We start from the raw sequence: 20,893 nt of genomic DNA on the forward strand, positions 1-20,893 counted from the left end.
TGCTTGTTAAAGGGGCATTAAGTAATTTATGACTTTTATCAACCCAAGCGATTACAACAACATTGACAGGTTTCTGGCACAGCTTATGGAAGATTGTAATGGACAGAAGTATAAAAGTCACATTTTCACAATAGAATGAGTAAGCTAGCTAATTAGAGCAGAGATCCAACAGAAATGTCTAGTGAAGAGGTAATACATCACCATGTAAAGTACTACTGCATTGTCATCTGTATTTTGGCTCAACAACCCCGTCAAACCCCCCGCAGATATATTATGGTTATTTTGTGCTAGGGGACAGTAAAAATCTTACTTAAATCTTACTTAATCTTACTTTAACAAGTGCTTTCATGGGTTGGATTAGCAAAGTTGTTGTGATTTGTTTGTCTTGTGTTCCCTGGGGATGAGAGCAATTTCATGCCAAAAATACAGTGAAAATTTCAACCTTTTGCTCTACTTGCAGTGAATTTTAAATTTGTGGTGACATTTTTTTTGGATTGCATTATTACAAATCCTGAATTTTAACTATGGGTTCAGGAAATGGGCTGCAAACCTAGTGCTGGTCCTACATGAATAATTAATATTTTCATGAGCCTGGGTCCCAAACTGAATAGGAAAGAAGGAGGAAATTTTGGGTCTCCACTGACTTGAGTAACAATGTTTTTCTGAGCCTGGGTCTCTGTTACACATGAGGAATTTCACGTGGAAAACGTACGGTGGCAGTCAACATTGCAGCTTTTTTCAATATTACAAGGAATAGTACATTTTTTGATCACAAAATCAGAAATTCCTGGACAGAGTCATGTAAACCACAATATAGGACCAAAAAAACGAGTTGTAAACCTACTACTGCAGGCTCCACACATGATAATTATGCTTTCATGAGCCTGGCTCTCTGGGTTAAAGACTGGATTTCTACAGCTATGAGAAGTAAAGACAGATGATATATTTTTGTAGCTTTTTTTCTAGACAGAAAACAAACATAAACACAGGCCATCTGGGTACAGCTAACAAGTTATCACTGCTATCAGTCTCTCTTAATGCTTTTTAGCATCAAGTTATATTTTTCTTAGTACTGTAAAACAGTAAGAATAGATAGCTTTGTAATGCAAACAGACATAAAGAGAGACTGGTATTATCACTGGACACCTAGCTGTACCCCGACAATATGAATGTTTATCTAGATTCAGAAGAATTGTATTCTGTCTTGCTGGAGGAATATGAGCGTTGAGATTAGCCTGAAACCGATCTTTAATTTCTATTTTGCTTTGTTGAGGAAATTTCAAAAGCAGGTTCAGGGGCTGGTTCCAGGCAAGACTGTGATACTTTGAAGAAATGTTGAATAGTGCAAACAGAGCCAAATGGTGCAGGCTTTTCATTTTCTTCCGTACCTTTGAAGAAAACAAATTTGCCGTCGGATCTCTCGTAGGCGGCGTCGATGCGCGGCGGCAGGCCCTTCCAGAACTGGTCGATCTGCATGGGGTAGCCCTCCTGCACCTTGTTGTTCCGCAGACGCCAAAACCATCGGTCCTGCGACACACAGAGAGTCACAGTTGAAATACAGAATCACAGAATCACATAAATCTGCAGAAGATTTTGAACTACAGCTAACTATGTGTGGGTAGCCTCCCTGTGCTGGCCACCCACACATTTTAGAAGTGACAAGTTCAAACAAGAGTCAAGAGAAGAGTTTTGAAGTGTCTGAATCACAGAGGTATCACATGTTCCAGTGGGCTGAAGGCTGCAGTCACACTGTGTCCCAATTCTGATTATTTCCCCACACATGTGACACAGATCTGATGTTTTCTAATTGAGTGTGAACAGCAAAAAGCTGCATGAAGTTGCTTTTTTAAAATTCCGATCTGGTTCACGTGGATATGTGGAACAATATCGGATCCCGGGGCATGCAACCCACTTGTATTTGAACGCTCAAATCAGAATTTGTCAGCGTTACCATGACAATAAGTAAATCTTACATCATTCACCTGAGACACAACAATGGAAAGAAAACCAAATAGTGACTTGATTGGTGTTTGGGGAGACGCCTCAATTCAGTCAAAACTCAAAAGGCACCCGAACAGAGTTTGACGCAAAAACAGATGTGACATGTTTTGTAACTGTTACTCTGCTCTGGTATCAGATATGGGTCACATCCCAGAATAGATATCAACAGATATTTAGAGATATGCAGAATCAGATGAAGTCAGACTGTTGAGAATCATAGTAAACTGAGTGTACAAAATATAAGGACCAGCTTCTGTTCCCATGAAACAGACAGGTGAATCCAGCTGAAAGCTTGTTGATTTCACCGATGAAATCCACTTCACTCATGGAGCGATGTAGACGAAGATGAAGGAGACGGTTTAAATAAGCCTTCACACCATTTCAACATGGATTGTGCATAAGGTGTTCATAATACCCAGTGCACTCATATGTCAATGAGAGTCGAAATAATAATCAGAATGAGTCAGCTATAAGGGCCGTAACAGTACAGAATCAGTCAAGAGTGTCAACAAGCGTCAAAACCAGAATAAAAGAAAAACATGGTGTGTTTCATTATATATCCAAACTCCAGAAAAACCTTGTCAAGTGCAAGCAGTGTAGTAACAAAGCGAACGCTTGCTCAGCTTTTCATTATTTATGTCACTGAACTTCCAAACAGTTATCTGTGTGATTATTCTTCTTCCCTTCTTGTTGCCAAAAGGGATAATTAGTCAGTTGGGCTATAGTTTGAAAGATACAAAATGTGCTTTTGTTTCTGAACGGCTGCAGTTTCAAGTGAACAAACTGTGATCTTGAACCCGTGTTATTATCTGGTCGTTTCAACTCCGCTTGGTTTGGCTGCGGGAAAGTGTGAAAGCAGCGTGTCACGACAAAGACTTAATCAAAAGCAAAGTTTCAGGTATTGATCCTGATTGGTGTGAGAAGTGACACATTGGAATTATTTTTTTAATGATATTTGGAGTAACATGCACACACAAGTCACGTTGTACAAGAGAAGACAAGAGAAGAGAAGAAGAGGAGAGGAGGAGAGAAGAGGAGAGAAGACAATGTAAGGTAAGAAGTAAGAAGTGAGGTGACGCAAGGTAAAGAGAGGACAAAAGGGGAGGGGAAGACAAGAAGAATGAGGTAGAGAAGAGAAGAGATGAAGAGGAGAGAAGAGAAGAGAGAGAGGAGAGAAGACAAAGTAAGGTAAGAAGTGAGGAGACGCAAGGTAAAGAGCGGACAAAAGGGGAGGGGGAGACAAGAGGAATGAGGTAGAGAAGAGAAGAAGAGAAGAGAAGGAGAGGAGAAGAGGAGAGAAAAGAAGAAGAAGAGAAGCAGAGGAGAGAGGAGAGAAGACAAAGTAAGAGGAGTGAGGTGAGGCGAGGTAAAGAGAGGAAGAAGGGAGGGGAAGACAAGAAGAGCGAGGTGAATTGAGGAGGCGTAAGTAGAGAATGTAAAGAAAAAATAAGTGAAGTGAGGCGACGTGAGGTAAAGAGAGGACAAAAGGGGAGGGGAAGACAAGAGGAGTGAGGTGAATAGAGGAGACGAAGGAAGACAAAGAATAGAGAAGAGGAGAGACGAGACGAAGGCAATCAATCTAATACTAAGTAAAGGAAGAGAAGAGGAGGAGAGAGGGGATGTGAGGACAGAATAACGATGGAGAAAATAAAGGGAAATGGGAGAGAAGAGAGAGGAGAGAGCAGGATAGGAGGAGGAGGAGGACTGGAGATGGAAAGAGGAGAGGAGACAAGAGGAGGAGTGAAGGGTGGAGAGGGAAGGAAAGGAGACGAGGGAGGAGGAGGAGGAGGAGAAGAGGGAGAGCATCAATCTTAGCTCATTATCATTTGGCTCTGGTGAATCTAGGACACAGCCAAGCATAGTCCCCAATGACTGATACACACACACACACGCACGCATGCACACACACACACACACACACACACACACACTCCCAAACAGGTGCAGGCGCACACACAGACACGTGAACACCTATTCTCATACTCACAGAAATGCACACACACACATGCACACAGACACACACGCACACACACTCCATCTCAAATGATGAAACATCATCCACTGGCTACTAATGCTTTTCTGTCTGAACCGAAACAGAAAAAAAAAAAAGAAAAAAGAAAATCAATGCTTCACATCTAGTGAAGAAACCATGAGTGTTTCTCACCGAGGAAACATCCCATAATGAGTGTCTCCTTTCAAACGCCCACTGGCTCTCGATGCTCTTTATGTCCTAGCATGCCCCCGCTCTCGGGTTAAAGCCTTCCACCTCCGAACTGTTCGCTTTTAAGGAATCGAGAAAAATCTGCCTTGTGTTTTTAAATTCCCTGATTGATGACGATGCGTTTTTGAAGCTGCGGAAAAGCTTTCATGGGTCTTTTAGGGTCATGAAAATTACAAGTAAGAGACTGTGTGAACATTCATTTGAGGTGACATACAGACGGAGCAGAAGTCCAACATTTTACTGCATGCTGCTGAGAATTTTCCCCCCTTTTTCAGCCATCAGTAGGTGCCAAGAATGAGTCATAGTTTGAAAGATGAGTTTTGTGGTACGATACGCCTGAATGTAACTTAGTGGCTCAGGTTGGAGCCGTGTCTCCGGTTTGCATGTTAATAACTTAACGACGACGCTACCTTGGCTTTGAAAATTGAAGATAAAAGCTTTCCTTATGATATCACTGATATATAGTGTGTCTGCACTATAGCACCAGTCCTACATTTTTCAATTTGTGAAGGAAAAATCCACCCTAAAACACTTTAACACCGTCAAAAACAGCTATTGGTGATGCACCTTGCATTTCTGGGACCATTTTGTTGTTTGCAGGTGTATTTTTCTTATTTACAAGGATAACTGCTCAAACGTAGACGATGTGACGTTACTTAACAAAATTTCAAGAACAGCTACAATGGAGTTTGATAGGAGAAAAATGTTCATCGATCTAAAACATCAGCGGTAAACGTCAGGTTTTGGTGTCAGTCCCTCAGAATCAAAGGGCGAGAGGCTTCTTTCTAGAGCCGCCATTTTGCACCAAGAGACGTTCAACAATCATACAGGGAGAAATCCATCCATCTAATAGAAGAGGAGAGAGACCAATTTCTCCACCCACAGGAGCAGGAGATAGACCAGAATGCAATGCAGCCACAAGAGAAGTTGTGTTTTAAGGGGCACTGCTCTCACTTTTTCTCGACTTGAAAAGTTTCTCGCTCTCTTGCTCTTACAACGCTATTGCTGTCTCCCCCTGCACATGCTCAATGCAACAAGTTCAAAGCAGAAAGTGACAGGAGAGATGAGAGAGAGAGGACACGTGACAAAGCTCCCAAGCCAGATTCGAACCCGGGATGTCGCGATTACACGGCACGCACCTCAGCCAGGCGAGCCTCCGGGACGCTCCTGAAATACACTGCTGTCATCACTTACTACTCATCTGTGTGCTTTGGAATGCACAGCGACATGCTAAGCTAGTAACGACCCAGTTTCAAAGAGCTGATCCGCCCAAAATGTATACATATACCTGCGCTTAAAATATCTGCAACTACACCTGACTTACTGTAGCTGTAGCAGCTGCTTGTTCCTCTCAGTTTAACTACTGTACACTCCAGTATAATGTTCCACACAGTTAGTCTTACAGCAGCAATCACTGGATGTTGACATTTGAGAAAACCTCCAAGTTAAAATGACTAACTGCTTCTGTTGTCGTGGCATTTTCTTGCATTTTATGAAGGCCTACATTATATGCAGCATTTTAAACCGTGCTATAGTGATGAGTATTTGTGCATGTAGTGTGGGACAACACACATCTGTGTTACTTTTCCACACATAAAAAAACACTATGTTAACACAAACTGACCTCTCTGACATAATTTTTCAGCCCAAATAAAGGATTCTGGATCCCACTGTCTTTCAGTTTAACGTGTAAATGAATAGTGCTGTAAAATTACTGCCTTTAGCTACATCCAATAATATTGACTACTGTTGCTTTTGAGGATTCCTCTATTATGCATTTCTTTATTTGTTGAGGTGGATTCTGATGGGTTGTGAAGCTGCAATAAAAAACGCTAGCCAGACTTAGCTTAGCACTTAAACATTTTGTGTTTTTTTTAAAATTCAGTAAATATGTAATACATTTGCCATATGTCAATTCTACTTACATTATTAAGAACATTAAGAACAGAAAGATCCAAAACGGGATCCAAAATCCCCTTCATTCTCACCTTAGGCGGAAATAGATAGTATCCGAAAAGCCCCGAAATGAAGACAACCCTTGAGAGGACCACTGACTGACGTGTTGTTATTACTGTAACCGGTGTTATGTCGAAAAGCAACACAAGTGTGTGCTGCCCCAAATTAGTAGTGCAATGGAGTAGAATACTAGAGGGGCTAGGGCTAAAGACAGAACCTACATTTGGAAACAAATGAAGGGTTTCATTCCAAAACGCTATATATCCATTTTGGAAAAATTGTGCTACCTGAAATTCATCAGGAGATATTTGAAAAACATAAATGATTCAGTACTAACACATAATGTCATTTCATGCCGGCAGTCAATATGGGAGAGTGGGTGTCATGTTTTTAAAATGGTGTAGAAGTCATTTTGGAACAAAACTCTAACAAATGCTTTATCAGGCTATTCACTTTCACCTCTAACATTACTGAGTCGACCTTCACCCGCGCCACAGCAGTCTCTTTCAGGTGTCTCTCCTTTTCTTCTCCGGTTGTTATTTATTTAGATATTATTTGCGCACAACCAATTCTCCACCGGACCTCAATGATGGTTGCTGGTTGCTAGGAGATTTGTGACGCAACTACAAAGCCGCTACACTGATAGACGGTCAGTCAGTCTGTCATGTTGAAAGACAGACAGAAACATAAACTGGCTGTCAGAGAAAGTCCAACAGAGAGAAACAGAGTGAGACGGACAGATGGGCAGACAGACAGACAGACAGACAGGCAGGCAGCTATACAGGCAAAGAGATAGATAGACAGGTAGATAGGAAGACAAAAAAACAACAGACAGGCAGACAGATAGGAAGCCATCAGAGTGGAGACAGACAGATATGGACAGGTGAGAAGTAGGGCTGAACAATTAATCAAAATTTTATCAAAATCGCAATATGGCCTATGTTTGGCCATTGGCTATGTTTGGCTATGTATGTAAGGCGCAATGTTTATTAAAGGCGAAATGTGTGTCAAAATACCATTTTAAATTAAATAATGTCGTGCTGCAGAGATGTCCTGGCCTACACATCATATTCTACAGACTTAAGAAAATATCTTTGTTTGGTACAGATCCCCGCAAAAATCACACCATAATCATTTTAATATGTTTTTCAATGAAAATAAGAATAATGATGTAAAAATGACCATTCCCTCTAATATCGCAAATCATATCACAATTGCAATATCAGTCAAAATAATCGCAATTAGATATTTTTTCTAAATCGTTCAGCCCTAGTGAGAAGACAGACAGGCAGACAGGCAGACAGGCAGACAGACAGACAGAGAGGAAGGCAGACAGACAGACAGACAGACAGACAGGCAGGCAGACAGACAGACAGACAGAGAGACAGACAGACAGACAGACAGAGAGACAGACAGACAGACAGACAGACAGGCAGGCAGACAGACAGAGAGACAGGCAGACAGGCAGACAGGCAGACAGACAGACAGAGAGGAAGGCAGACAGACAGACAGAGAGGAAGGCAGACAGACAGACAGACAGACAGACAGACAGACAGACAGACAGACAGGCAGACAGGCAGACAGACAGACAGAGAGGAAGGCAGACAGACAGACAGAGAGGAAGGCAGACAGACAGACAGACAGACAGACAGACAGACAGACAGACAGACAGGCAGACAGACAGACAGGCAGACAGAGAGGAAGGCAGACAGACAGACAGAGAGGAAGGCAGACAGACAGACAGAGAGGAAGGCAGACAGACAGACAGACAGGCAGACAGACAGACAGACAGACAGACAAACAGACAGGCAGACAGACAGACAGACAGACAGACAGAGAGGAAGGCAGACAGACAGACAGAGAGGAAGGCAGACAGACAGACAGACAGACAGACAGACATACAGACAGACAGAGAGGAAGGCAGACAGACAGACAGACAGACAGAGAGGAAGGCAGACAGACAGACAGACAGAGAGGAAGGCAGACAGACAGACAGACAGTTCTGTGACCTTTTCTACCATTCAGTTTAAAGATCAGAGACATCAAAATGGATTTTTCTCCTTTCTCTCCTCTCTGTTCCTCTGTGTGTAACGCTCTCTCTCTCCCTCTCTCTCTCTCTCTCACACACACACACACACACACACACACACGAGCACACACCCCTCTACACTTCTCACATTTCAAAGACTGAAGTGTCTCTTCTTTCTCTGTCTGACATACACACAGGCTGGCAGCAGTCCATTTTGATCTGTTAAAAGGCAACTGTAACGTTTCTTTCCAAGCATGCGCAGGGGAAAGTGCGCACGTTTATGTGAACATATGGGCATGTAATCACGTACATGTATGCTGTGTGTGTGTGTGTGTGCAATTCTATGTAGTAGTTTGTTACCTGGCACTAATAATCATACCCAACATATGTCATTAGGTAGATGCTTTTATCCAAAGTGCTTTACAGAAGCATGGGAGTATACATTTTTAGCATGAGCGGCGCCGGTGGGAATCGAACCCCCCTAACGCTGCCAGTGTTAGAGCCGCCGCCACCCGCTGAGCTCCAGAGCCACCGTACCGCACGCTCAGTCGTTTAGGTCCTTCATTTTTAATTGAGCTTTAACTGAATCCCCCGGTGTCTGGATGCTTTATATAGCAACCCATATGACTCACTGGCTGTAGGAACTCTTTTTGTGACCAGGAGGATGGTGCATCTAATTAACTGGTGTGCTGTATGTGCCTGTGTTTACATCATGATGAGGACAAATCCACCCTCAGATACTCTTACACTGTTAGATATCATCAATCTGTGATGTTCAATGCGTTGAGTTATTTTGTGATGAAGTGTTGTAATTTTATGTTTTTTGGTTTACCCACTTTCCCTCAACCTGCCTCGTCTACTTCTAGATCAGTCAGTGATTTCCTACATTTCCCAGAATGCCCTTTCGACAAAACCCAGAGAACGGGTGTGAAGTTGTTGCATTCAGTTGTGTGTTAGACATGTAGTCGGAGAGAGCGATAGCGATAGTAAAATCAAGAGTGAGAGTACGTTTTTCCAGTCGAGAAAAAGCGAGAGCCCCTTACTCAAAACACAACATGTCTTGTGGCTGCATTGCTTTCTGGTCTATTGAGGCTGCTGTCAGTGGAGAAATTGGTCTCTCTCCTCTTCTACGATGGATTTCTCCCTGTGTGATTGTTGAACGTCTCTTGGTGCAAAATGGCGGCTCTAGAAAGAAGCCCTCGCTCTTTGATTCTGAGGGACTGACACCAAAACCTGACGTTTACCGCTGATGTTTTAGATCCTGAAACATTTTCTGCTGTCAAACTCCATTGTAACTCAATATATCGACATTACGTCCAGGTACATTGCCAATTGTTGTTTTTTTAATCAGTGTTTAAGTGTTTTAGAGTGGATTGTTACTTTAAGACAAACATACTGTACGTGTGTGCATGTATCATGATTAAAATGGCTACATCTGTACTGACTACATTTCTCACATCATATGAATCTGTGTGTCGTTACAACTGTGTTTTCATGTTATCTGTCTCTCACCTTGAAGACAAACATCTCCCGTCTGAAGAAGGCCACGGTGTTGAAGTTGCCGTCGCAGATGTTGGGCTTGCCGTTGCCGGGGAGCGCGGGCCGGTCGCCCGAGGGCGGCCGCGCCGGGCGGTCGTGCTTGCGTTCGGAGGTGGAGTGCGTCCGTCGAGACGGTAAGGTGGGCAGCGGCCTCGTGGGTTCCAGCATGGCCGTGGGGATGCCTGGTACACAAACATCAACAACAACGTGAGTCATTTCTGTATATTGATTTTTAGATGTTTAAATATCAAGATTTAAGGTAAGATCTGGTTTCTGAGGCAGTACGGAGCGCCATGGGGACGCCTGATAGACAAAGATCCACAACAACACGAGTCGTCGTGTTTATTGATTGATTTTATTTGTTTAAATCTCACTTTTATGTAAGATGTGGTTTCTGAGGCAGTACAGAGCGCCATGGGGATGCATGATAGACAAAGATCAACAACTACATAAGTCATTCTGTTTATTGATTCATTTTACTTGTTTAAAGATCAATTTTAGATGAGTAATTTCTTAGACAGTCGTACTGATAGATAAAAGAAGGACAGGGAAACCATAACAGGTGTTATCTGTAATTCTACATTGATTTTTTTAATTGTTTCAAGAATATTTTCACGGTATTTATTGCTCATTAACATAACACCTGCCATTTGGTGGACGCTTTCATCCACAGCGCATTACAATGCCATGAGTGTGTACATTTTTTGCACGTGTGGCCCCATAAAATGAAGTTGGCTTCTAAGTTAAATGAGTCAGGGAAGGGAGCACAGCTGTTTCTGTTTCTGTTTCCACTGGCAGCAAACAACTGCTACTCTATACGCTATACTGCATATCAATTTTGAAATACAACTACTACCTGATATTCATAAGTTAATAGTTCATGAATAAGAATGACTTTTCCTCAAAAATGTTAGTTTTTTTCAGTAAATGTCTTAGGTCGGCTGAAAATAGTATTCCATAATGGACTGCACTTGTATGCCAGCAATCACTTTTTAATGGTATTTTTTTAATGATATCTCAATATGGAATGGAACTCTTGACAGTTCTTGACAAGGTCAGTGAATCTGTGTGTGTGTGTGTGTGTGTGTGTGTGTGTTACTCTGAGGTGACACAGATAGAGCAGTGAGGAATAGCAAACTCTCTGGATGAACTCTTGGTGGATAAAATGACAGGCTTTGTTATCCACACTGAACACAAATCCAGTGGAAAAACACTGTTGACTCTCTCTGTTTTTGCCAGTATTGTCCTGCCACATTGACTCAAAATGTCACCGCTGTATCATGACCTTTAATGTTAAGATCATCTTTGTCCAATGTAATGTCAAAGGGAAAGGATAACCTTCCTGCTATGAAGCTTCAGGGAAACCAGGTCCAGGTAAACAAAGAACAAAGCAGTTCAACAGATAAATGCTATAGACACATATGGGCTATCTGGGAATTTGTGGGGTCCAGCTAATGCCTGTTAGCATTATAAAGTTAGCATTTTACATGGCAGCAGAGATCGACAGAAATGTAAAGAATTATATCTGTTACTACGCAATACTAATGTCATGACAGGTGAATAAGAAATATGAAATACATGTTTAGGTTTGGTTCACCGACACTAACAATATGTGATCTGGATGGAATGTGCCCCACTAACATATTATTATTTTCAACCCAAATATGTCATTTTCTATTTTTTGCCCTGCTTCTTTGTGTCTTCCTACAATAAATAAATGTTACAGTACGTCTCAGCAACTGCTATCATGATTATTTCAGGCTTCAAAGCTACTGTGTCAGAAAACAGGACAAGTTTGTGCTGCTGACAGGCCTTCCGCTGTTCTTTGTTCAGCTAAAGAACACAGTTTACTGAAACTCCAAGCATCTTCTCTTCTCTGAAGTGGAACAAAGCATCCCCAGTGTAAACACAAAGGAAAAGACCAGACACACAGTCTAGCATTTTGTTTTTTAAACTTTTCTCTGTCGAGGGAAAGATTTCCGAGCGTGTATGCTGTTTTTCAGCACCAACCCGCTTCACATTCATAGACATTCACCCAGACGTTCACCCAGAGTTTAGAGCAGTTGGGGGTTGAGTGTCTTGCTCAAGGGCACCTCAGCAGATGTTACTTAAAGAAAGCTTGGTTCACATGCTTTCTTTAACATTCAGACTACTGCTGCTAGCATGCTTTTCCCACTTGGTCCTGCTTTGTGTGTGTATGTATAAGCAGACTATAAAGATAAAACAAATTAAAACAAGGCAAAAGTAAACGATGCCACTCCCCATAGATGGTGCAAACCTCCTCTGGGTCAATCAGTAACAAATGTGTCACCTTGTTTTGACCTGTAATTGTAGCGCCCCCTTGGGCCAGTCAGTGTAATTTTTGAAAATGCCAGAACAAAGTGGTGAGATGCATCATTCCCCGAAATTTCGTTGTAATCTGATCAGCGATGTCTGGCATGTGACATGGATTAACGAACAATGTTGTGTTGGTACTTAGTGTCATTTTGAAAATGCAAAACAAACAAGTTAGCGGCAGTCAATGTAATTTTGAAAATACCAGAACGACCTGGTGAGATGCATAATTTCTCCAAGTTTCATTGAAATCTGATCAGTGATGTGTAAGACATCGCACATGACGCATTGATGAACGAACAGTGTGGCGCCCCCTTGTTTTGAAAATGTCAGAATGCAGTGGTGAGATGCATCATTCCCTCAAGTTTCATCAAAATCCAATGATACATGGACGAATTAACGAACGATGTACTATCAAAACGCTGAATGGGTGAGATGTATCATTGCCCCAAGTTTTGTCAAAATCTGCGTGTGATGAATAAACAAAAAAATGAATGATGAACAAATGAAAGGATGGACGGGGATGATCTATAATCGTGAAGGACAAGAAAACCTGTAAATATGGTGTAGACGTTGATCGGCAGCCTATACTGTAGATTTTCTTTCTATAATATTTTTGATATTTTCTCAAATATTCAACAAAAAAATAATCATCCTCCCACCCTCCCTCCACTCCCACCACAACCCTCTCCCTGACCCATCCAAACAATCCATATAAAATACATATACATACACCCAGGCATATACATACATATCTACATTTACATTCACTTATACATACATACATACATACATACATACAGTACATACCGTAGATTTTCTGTATGCCCTGCAGGTCGTCCAGAGGCAGTTTGAAGTTGTGCGTCTCCATGTACTGGTAGAAAGGAGCCATGATGGCGCTGGGATCGTTGGAGTGCTCCAGACCCAACGCATGGCCGAGTTCATGGACCGCTACCAGGAACAGATCATTACCTGGAGAGAGGGAGGAGAGGGAGAGGAGAGGGCGAAGGAAAGGAGACATGAGAAACAAGAGTAGAGAGGGAAATAGAGGGGGGGAGAAAGGAGTAAAAAGAAGGAGAGATGAGAAGGGAAGGAAAGAGATAAAGAGAGGGAGGGAAAGAGCAAAGGAGAAAGAGAGGGTTAGGGGAGATGGAGGGAAGGAGAGATAGAAGGGGGGAAAGACAAAAGGAAGGAGAGAAGGAGGGAGAGGAGGAGAAAGAACAGAGAGAAGTAACAGAAAAGGAGAGAGAGGGAGAGAGGAGTGACAGAGAAAGACAGTTTGGAGAGTAGAGAGAGAGTGGGAGACAGAAGAAGGAGAAAGGAAGAAAAGGAGAGGAAGGAGAAAGAGAGGGGGAGATGAGGAGCGGAGGAGAGAGAGAGGGAAGGAGAAAGAATGAGGGAAGCAGAGGCAGAGTAGGACAGCGGAAAAAGAGTGAAAGAGAGAGGAGTGAGAGAGTGAGAAGAGAGAGAAGTGAGAGATGGAGGGAAGAGGGAGAGAGGAGGAGAATGAGGGAGGAAGAGAGAGGGGAAAGAAGAAAGGGGCAGAGAGAAAGAGTTAGGAAGAGAGAGGAAGGGGGATGGAGGGAGGAAAAAGGAGAGACCAAGAGGGAGGAAGAGAGGAAAAGAAGGGAAGGGGGAAGTGTGGAGGGAGAGATGGAGAGGAAGAACACAAAAGAGATGGAGAGAGAGGCAGAGACAGAAAGAATAAAAGAAAGAAAACAAGAAAAAGGAGGAGAAACAAAGACAGAGAGAAAGATAAATTATTGCTTCTGAGCCGATATGCTTTAAAATGCTGCAAAGATGATTTCAGAGCAGAAATGTGGCAAGTGGAACAGAAAGCAGGAACCACTTTGTGCTGCTGACAGGCTTCCGCTGGTCTTTGTTCAGCTAAAAAACAAAGTTCACTTCAAATCTCCTCTTGTCTGAGACGGAACAAAGCCTCCCCAGTGTAAACACAACGGAAAAGACCAAAGACAAACAGTCAAAAGCACTTGAAAAGTGAGCTAAAGTTAGTCTGTTATACTGTTGACTTATCGGCAGTGTAATATGAATTTCATATCAAAAGAAGATTTTGTGGCAGCAGAAAAGACTGTACCCTTGTAATTCAGAGGCTTTAGTTGGCCTCCATTTTTAAACTTATTAAAACAACATCACCAAAAGTCCAACTTTAGTGAATTCTTCCAATGACTCAAGAGTTAGGCAAACTATTTAGTGCCATATTCAGTTAAAATCATAAGTTCATACAACATTTTAAATGCAAAATCTGCAGAGGTGTGACCAAGTCATCTTTGCTCGAGTCTCAAGTCTTGAGGCATAAGTTTCTAGTCAAGTCCCAAGTCTAAATGTAGATTACCAAGTCAAGTCCATGTCATTAATGTCAAGTCTCAAGTCTAAATGTAGATTACCAAGTCAAGTCCATGTCATTAATGTCAAGTCTCAAGTCTAAATGTAGAACAGCAAGTCAAATCAGAACAAATCAAGAGTCCAGTATCAATTTAATATCTTAAAGAAAACTAAATATCTAGGACTTTTCAATGCAATATGGTTTTAATAGGATAAAAACTTGGTAAGAGCATCATGAGTTTGATTTCTATAATCAGTTTCAACTTCAATAAATTCAATAAATCAATCATTCCATACAAATTCAGAAAACAGAATTTAAATTCAGTCGTCTGGTGGAACAAATCTCATCACTTTCAATCTAAGTCATTTACACAAACACAAGATCTCAAGTCAAGACTTTAGAAACCTTTTCCAGTCATCAAAGTACAAGTCAGAGTCAAGTCCCAAGTCACCAGAACCCAAGTCAAGTCAAGTCTCAAGTCTTCTCTTCATGCATCAAGTCAAGTCTCAAGCATTTAAAACTTTGACTCGAGTCCAAGTCATGTAACTCGAGTCCCCACCTCTGATAATCTGTGATAAACTGAAAGTAAATACAGGTGTAAAAACTGTTTATAGGTCAATTCAAATATCGGATCAAATGGGCATAATGAGCAAAATATGTGAAATCTGAAATGTGAAAGTACATCCCATTGAATGTCTTTGCTCAAACATACAACTGACAGCAAATGAAACTGCACAGACTTGCAGACTGAAGTGTAAACATGTTTCATGCTCTGAATAAGCTTTGGCAAATGTTACAGATCTCAGTGTCCCAAACATTTTGTTGCAGCAGATTGGGGAGATAAATGAGGCTAAAATGGTTAAATAAATGATGTTCTTGGAAAGGACATAAGAGCTTAGGAGAGAGGCTGAAAGGATTTTTTTTTTTACCTCAAGAGCAAATAGAGGAAGAAGACGGGAAGAGGGGATGTGAATTATTTCTTGAAGAGATGAGTTTTCAGCTAAAGCGCCCCATAGAAACACAGTAACAAAAACAATACTACTACTACTACTATTACCACTACTACTACTACTCTTATTCAAAGGTGGAAGTTACTAATTGCATTACTCCAGTTATTGTAATTGAGTAGCTTTGTGTTGTGTACTTGTACTTTTTTGAGTATCTTTCAAAGTCAGTAATTTACTCTTACTTAAGTACCCTAAAGTTTTCTAAAATATTTAACTTAGCTACATTTTAAATCACATTCATTACTTACAAATTTTGTAGTTTCTCCATAAGCAACAGAAACTGGACTGATGAAAATTGGCAAATTGTGGAGACATTTGCAGTAAACGATCAGTCAGCAAAGAAGAGAAGAGTAATCTGGCTTTACTTTGTGCACTTTTACTATTTTGTCATTTCTAATTTTTCCAGTTACGTAAAATAATCGAGTTTGAACTCTGTCCTCTCATCCTTTAAGAATTGCATGGAATTGAATGGAAAACATCACTTAAATTAGCTACTTTTTACTTTTACGTCAGTAGATTTTTACACCAGCACTTTTACTTCTACTTAAGTAAAATATCAACAATGTAACAACACTTCTACTGGATTAGGACATTCCAGTACTCTTTCCACCACGTATTACTACTACCACTCCTATTCGTACTACTACTACTACAACTAATAGCCTACTAATAATAATAGCAAGAAGAAGAAGAAAAGAAGAGTTTTCCCTGATGCTGTGTATTCCTGCAGGATTTGTTCAAACCAGAGTCTCTGTCACAATCTTAGAGCTGTGATTCTGATCCGCTGTCAGATGCTTAATAACTTCTTACGGTCCGAACGCAGGGCTCAAATTAATACATTTCATCGCCGTGGTAATTGGTTTGACTCTGTTTGAACCTAATTACAGACCATAATTATCTTTTTTTTTTTTTCTTCTGTACCCAGGCTGGTCTGTTTGAAGATTATAGCCTCAGTGGCCAGCAGCTGCCTTCTAGACTAATGCTACAGTTTGGATGGTCAGGGGTGAGGAGTTGAAGCTTCTCTCTCTCTCTCTCTGTTTGATGTTCTTTGTCCTTCATGTCAGCTGCTCTTTCTTGCTTGTTCTCATTTTGTATATTTTTTGTTCTCTTCCTGTTGCTCATTCACATACACAAACAGGCGTACATGCATGCGGAAAAGCACACAGAGGCTTTTTTTCCCCCCTCTCTCTTACGTTTTCGTCACTCTCTTCACGCAGAAAAATGAAGGTGTCGAAAATGGTTCTTCCGACTGATGCCATAGAAGAACCATTTCTGGTTCCACAAAGACCATCTTTCAGATCTTTCAGACCAAGGTTCTTTAAAGAACCATTTCTGAACACCTCTGCTTAGACACCTGCATTGTGTTTTTGTTTATCTGCACAATATATACTATGGAGGGGTTTGGTTATTTTCCAGGGTTAGAATATCGGGACAAATTGTTGGCTATTGGCAGCTTTAATACAAAATGATCGGTACTGGTTTTGGCCTTCAAAACCTGTATCAGTTGAACCCTAGTATGGATGGTAAAGGAGACACAGAGCTGCAGACTCTCTCTCTTTCTTTCTCTCTCTCTCTCTCTGTCCATCTCTATCTCGCTCTCCCACTTTCTCTCTGATGTTCTGGTCCTTCACATCTTCTTCTCTTGCTCCTTTTTTTTGCTTTTTCTTTATCCCTCTCTCTTCTTTTTTTTTTTTTTACTCTTTCTGTACTTTCTGTTTTTTCTCTGATTTCCCTCCTGTCTTTCTCACACATTCTCACCCACACACCCATACACTCTCTCTGTACGCTCCTCTCTCTCTTCTTCTTCTGCTTCTCTTTTTCTCTCTTATCCTCTCACCACAACCCCCCGCCAATCCCATCCGCCAGTCTTTATCTCTCCTCTCCCCATGCCTCCGTGTCGCAAGAAAGATAAAGATGATTTTACAGCATGCTACGTACGCGTGGCGTACAGCGGCTTGAGGGAATTACCAGTGGGCTCTCTCTACGCGTCTGCCTTTCCTCTTGTGGTTGGTCTATAGTCTGCCTCGGCGTCCCGCGGGGACAATAACTGCTTTTCTATTATGTTTGCCCCCGCCGCCGTCTGCCCGCCTGTGATAAATATGATGTCTGATATCGCCCTGATGAAACCTGCCTCTCAAGTAATCCCAGGCCGCTGCCGCCGCCACCGCTGCCGCCGCCACCGCCGCCGCCACCGCCGCTTGAAAACCTGACGCATCAGTAGAGTCTGCTTTTCTCAGAGTCGAGAAAAGTCGGGCGGTTTTCCCACTGCGATGTTCACTTTTGGCGGCACAGAGTTTTACCATCAGTACATCTTTTGGTACAAGCAGTGTCGAAATTGAACTGTTTGGCTCGCTTGCCAAGGGCTTGTAAGTTAAAAACAAATTACCACATTTTTTGTGGATACACAGTTAAAAGTCCAAACTTAAAAATATTTATAATTATAAATATAATTCAAATGTAGGTGCGTAGATTCCAGGAACGTATCAATTCAACCAGCATGAAGAGAATCCGGAGGGAAAAAAGTCCTTGTCACTGAGGTATCCAAAAATTTGATTTTATTACATGATGCTCATAAGAAATTAAAGTGCAAAGTGCTCAGGTGCTGTACAAAAGCTCTCCTCTCTTCATGCTGGTTGAAGAATCATTTTCTACCAGCCAAAATAATGAATACACATTTTTCACAGAAGTGTCACCCTACCAGTTTTCAATCCTAGCCCCTGTCTAGAATCTCCTGTGTGAAACATTCATGGAAGAGACAAGAGTAGATGTAGTTTAAATCTTGCTCAATCACTTATACGATGGATCGAGTTTGTAATTCATCATGAAATGACTCGCCACATGGGTATAATAATGTCTTAATGTTCCTATACTTTCTGTTTTAACCCCACAAGCCTAGACAGGGACAGGGGCTGTAGATTAGCCGCGGCTAGAAACCCGCATGCACGGCATCTATTTTGTATTTTATATATGAAACAATGTTTAATGCAGCTGTCGTTCTTAAATAAACGAGTAAATAATTAAAGTGCAGCTAACATTAGACTAGTCAACCATCCAGACAGCGGAGAAACATAGAAGAAGTTTGGACGCTGCTGCTTTGTGTGTAGAGTCAGCATAATTTGAGTGGCTCATGGTTAGAGAGAGACTACGGTGGCCAGCAGGGACAAAGTTTGAGAACAAGCAAAGATTGAAGAGTGTATATTACTGAGGAATTCAAAAATGTACCGGTGTGGCAGATGGCCCTTACTGATTTTTAACATAAATTTGACCAGCATTTGGTGCTTGGTGGGTGGTAATTTACGGGGTAGAAGTATTCTAGGTGTCTGTTTTTTTCAAATGGACAATATTTCAGTTTTGAATAGAATTTATACATTCTCCCTATGTGTCTGCCTTTGTACTTGCAGTAGGTTATGGTCTGTTACTGCTGCTCGCCTCTGTTTATCTCCTGTCTTTGTATTTACTGCATTTTTGGACGCTGTATAAAGGGAGTTTAGAGAGGACACAGAGTCAAGCTGTCTACACAAAACAGATAACATGCCACACAGGCAATGTCAAGAAAAGAAAAGAAAGTTGTTGTTTTTTTTTTTAGCAAAATTGTCAGTTACTGCACTTTGCCTTTGCATGGGGAGATGTGACAAAGGTTATGCGCTGGATTTAAGATGAAACATTATTGATCCCTGTGGGGAAATTAGGTTGTTGCAGCAGCAAAAGTAGGATAATAAGATACAGCAGGGAAAAAAAAGAATATAAGCACAGAAAGAGAATACGAAATAAACAATAAAGACAATTAAAGCAGTGAAATTGAATATAAACAATTGTGGTGGTTATATAAACCTGAAGCTGCCAATTTCAGCACATGATAAATAGATCGTATGGGGAAGAATATGGATTACTTGCATGTAGCCTATGGATTTACTTACAGTTGTTAAAGATGTTACTATCAGTCTTTATTGCCAACTTCAACCCAAAACATTGACACTAGCAGGTATGTGTCCAGCATACACATGAACAGCTGCTTTTTTAATGTGTTTTGTTGCTGCTGCAAGAAAACTAAACACAACTTAATTGTGTACAGCAGCTAAATCCAGAGAGAGCGGCTGTGAACCCGTTTTATGGGGATTTTGCAATTACTGTGAAAGCGATAGGGCGGAAAAATACTTGTTACAGTAAAGTTGCATTCAGCAGTTTCAGAGTCTTGTGCCTTTGACGAGGACGCTTTAATACGCTACCCCCAGTGTTAATAGGTTAATAACAGAAAGTGTCCCTCAAGAGTTGCAGAAAAGTCGTGTTTTAAGCCGAGGTGAAGACGAGGCTGTTTGTCCTCGCAGCGTCCTTCTGCAGCCGATACCAGGAATTAGTTTTAGTCGCTTTGGAGAACTTTGCCGTCTCGCTATCTCCTCTCTAATCTTTCAATTACTGTGTGTGTGTGTGTGTGTGTGTGGAGGGATTTTAGAGATATATAGACACTCACAAGTGTGTGCACCTGAATGACCGCACACACACACACACACACACACCCATGCACGCATACAGACAAAGACTTGCTCAAATAGACATGCACTTGCACACACACACACACACACACACAAACACACACACACACAAAGACTTGCTCAAATAGACATGCACTTGCATGTGAACACACACACATATACACACACACACACACACAGTGGGTACAGATGGATGACTCCCTGATCAGTAATCAATACTTTAACAGTATCTACCCACCAATCAGCAGAACCACCATTACTGCTGAGTCGGCAGAAGGAGAAGCATGTGTGCAGGTGTGTGTGTGTGTGTGCGTGTGCGTGTGCGTGTGTGTGTGTCTGTATGCATGAACCTCTAAAAATACATTATAGTAAAAGTCCAACGGAGCAATTCGAGCCAACAGAGCGATCCAAAATATTAACTGCGACAATTCACTTTGGAATAAGAATCACAGGCGCTATAATGCAGTATGGCAAGTTTAGAGCCACTCTGTCAAAGCTAATTCCCTCTTCTGCTAATCTCTCACACCAGATTCCTCTCTCTCTCTATCACTCTCTCCCTCTCTCTCCGTCGCTGTCTCTCTCTCTCCAGCAACACGTTTGTTATTCAAGGAGAGAGAATCTGGCATAAGTCATTTGTCAAAGTGAGATAGAAGAAGGAAAAAAAAACAACAACCACAACTGTTTTTTTTCTCCTCCATTTTTCATCCAGTGACTGAACAGGGTTGGTGCTCAGAGATAGAGGAGTGACTATATTTTCATGTTTGAAGGGTTTCATTCCCAAATGCTACGTATTAATAAAAAAATTAAAAAAATTCACAAGTTAGTATTTCAACAGTGTCAATGATTCTCTCTTCAAAAATAGAATTATTTGTTAAGCAAAAGTCTTAAGATGACTCATAACGTAACGGTAACACTTTACAGTAAGGGTACATTAATTAAGGGTTAGTTAATGCGCGTTAACTAACCCTTAAT

General features: G+C 41.4%; 1 protein-coding gene across 1 annotated transcript in view; it reads right to left on the reverse strand.

Moving 5' to 3' along the window:
- mmp24 (matrix metallopeptidase 24) overlaps positions 1-20,893 on the reverse strand; it is a 69,819-nt gene that overhangs the window by 8,029 nt on the left and 40,897 nt on the right. Inside the window, exons 6-8 of the mRNA XM_071900052.2 lie at positions 12,891-13,052; positions 9,720-9,928; positions 1,389-1,527 (exon numbers count right to left, since the gene is read on the reverse strand). Of these exons, the coding sequence (XP_071756153.1) occupies positions 1,389-1,527; positions 9,720-9,928; positions 12,891-13,052 (510 nt within the window). The remainder of the gene's footprint in view (positions 1-1,388; positions 1,528-9,719; positions 9,929-12,890; positions 13,053-20,893) is intronic.

Source organism: Centroberyx gerrardi, chromosome 5, assembly GCF_048128805.1.
Source record: "Centroberyx gerrardi isolate f3 chromosome 5, fCenGer3.hap1.cur.20231027, whole genome shotgun sequence".
In the NCBI taxonomy this organism is placed as follows: Eukaryota; Metazoa; Chordata; class Actinopteri; order Beryciformes; family Berycidae; genus Centroberyx; species Centroberyx gerrardi.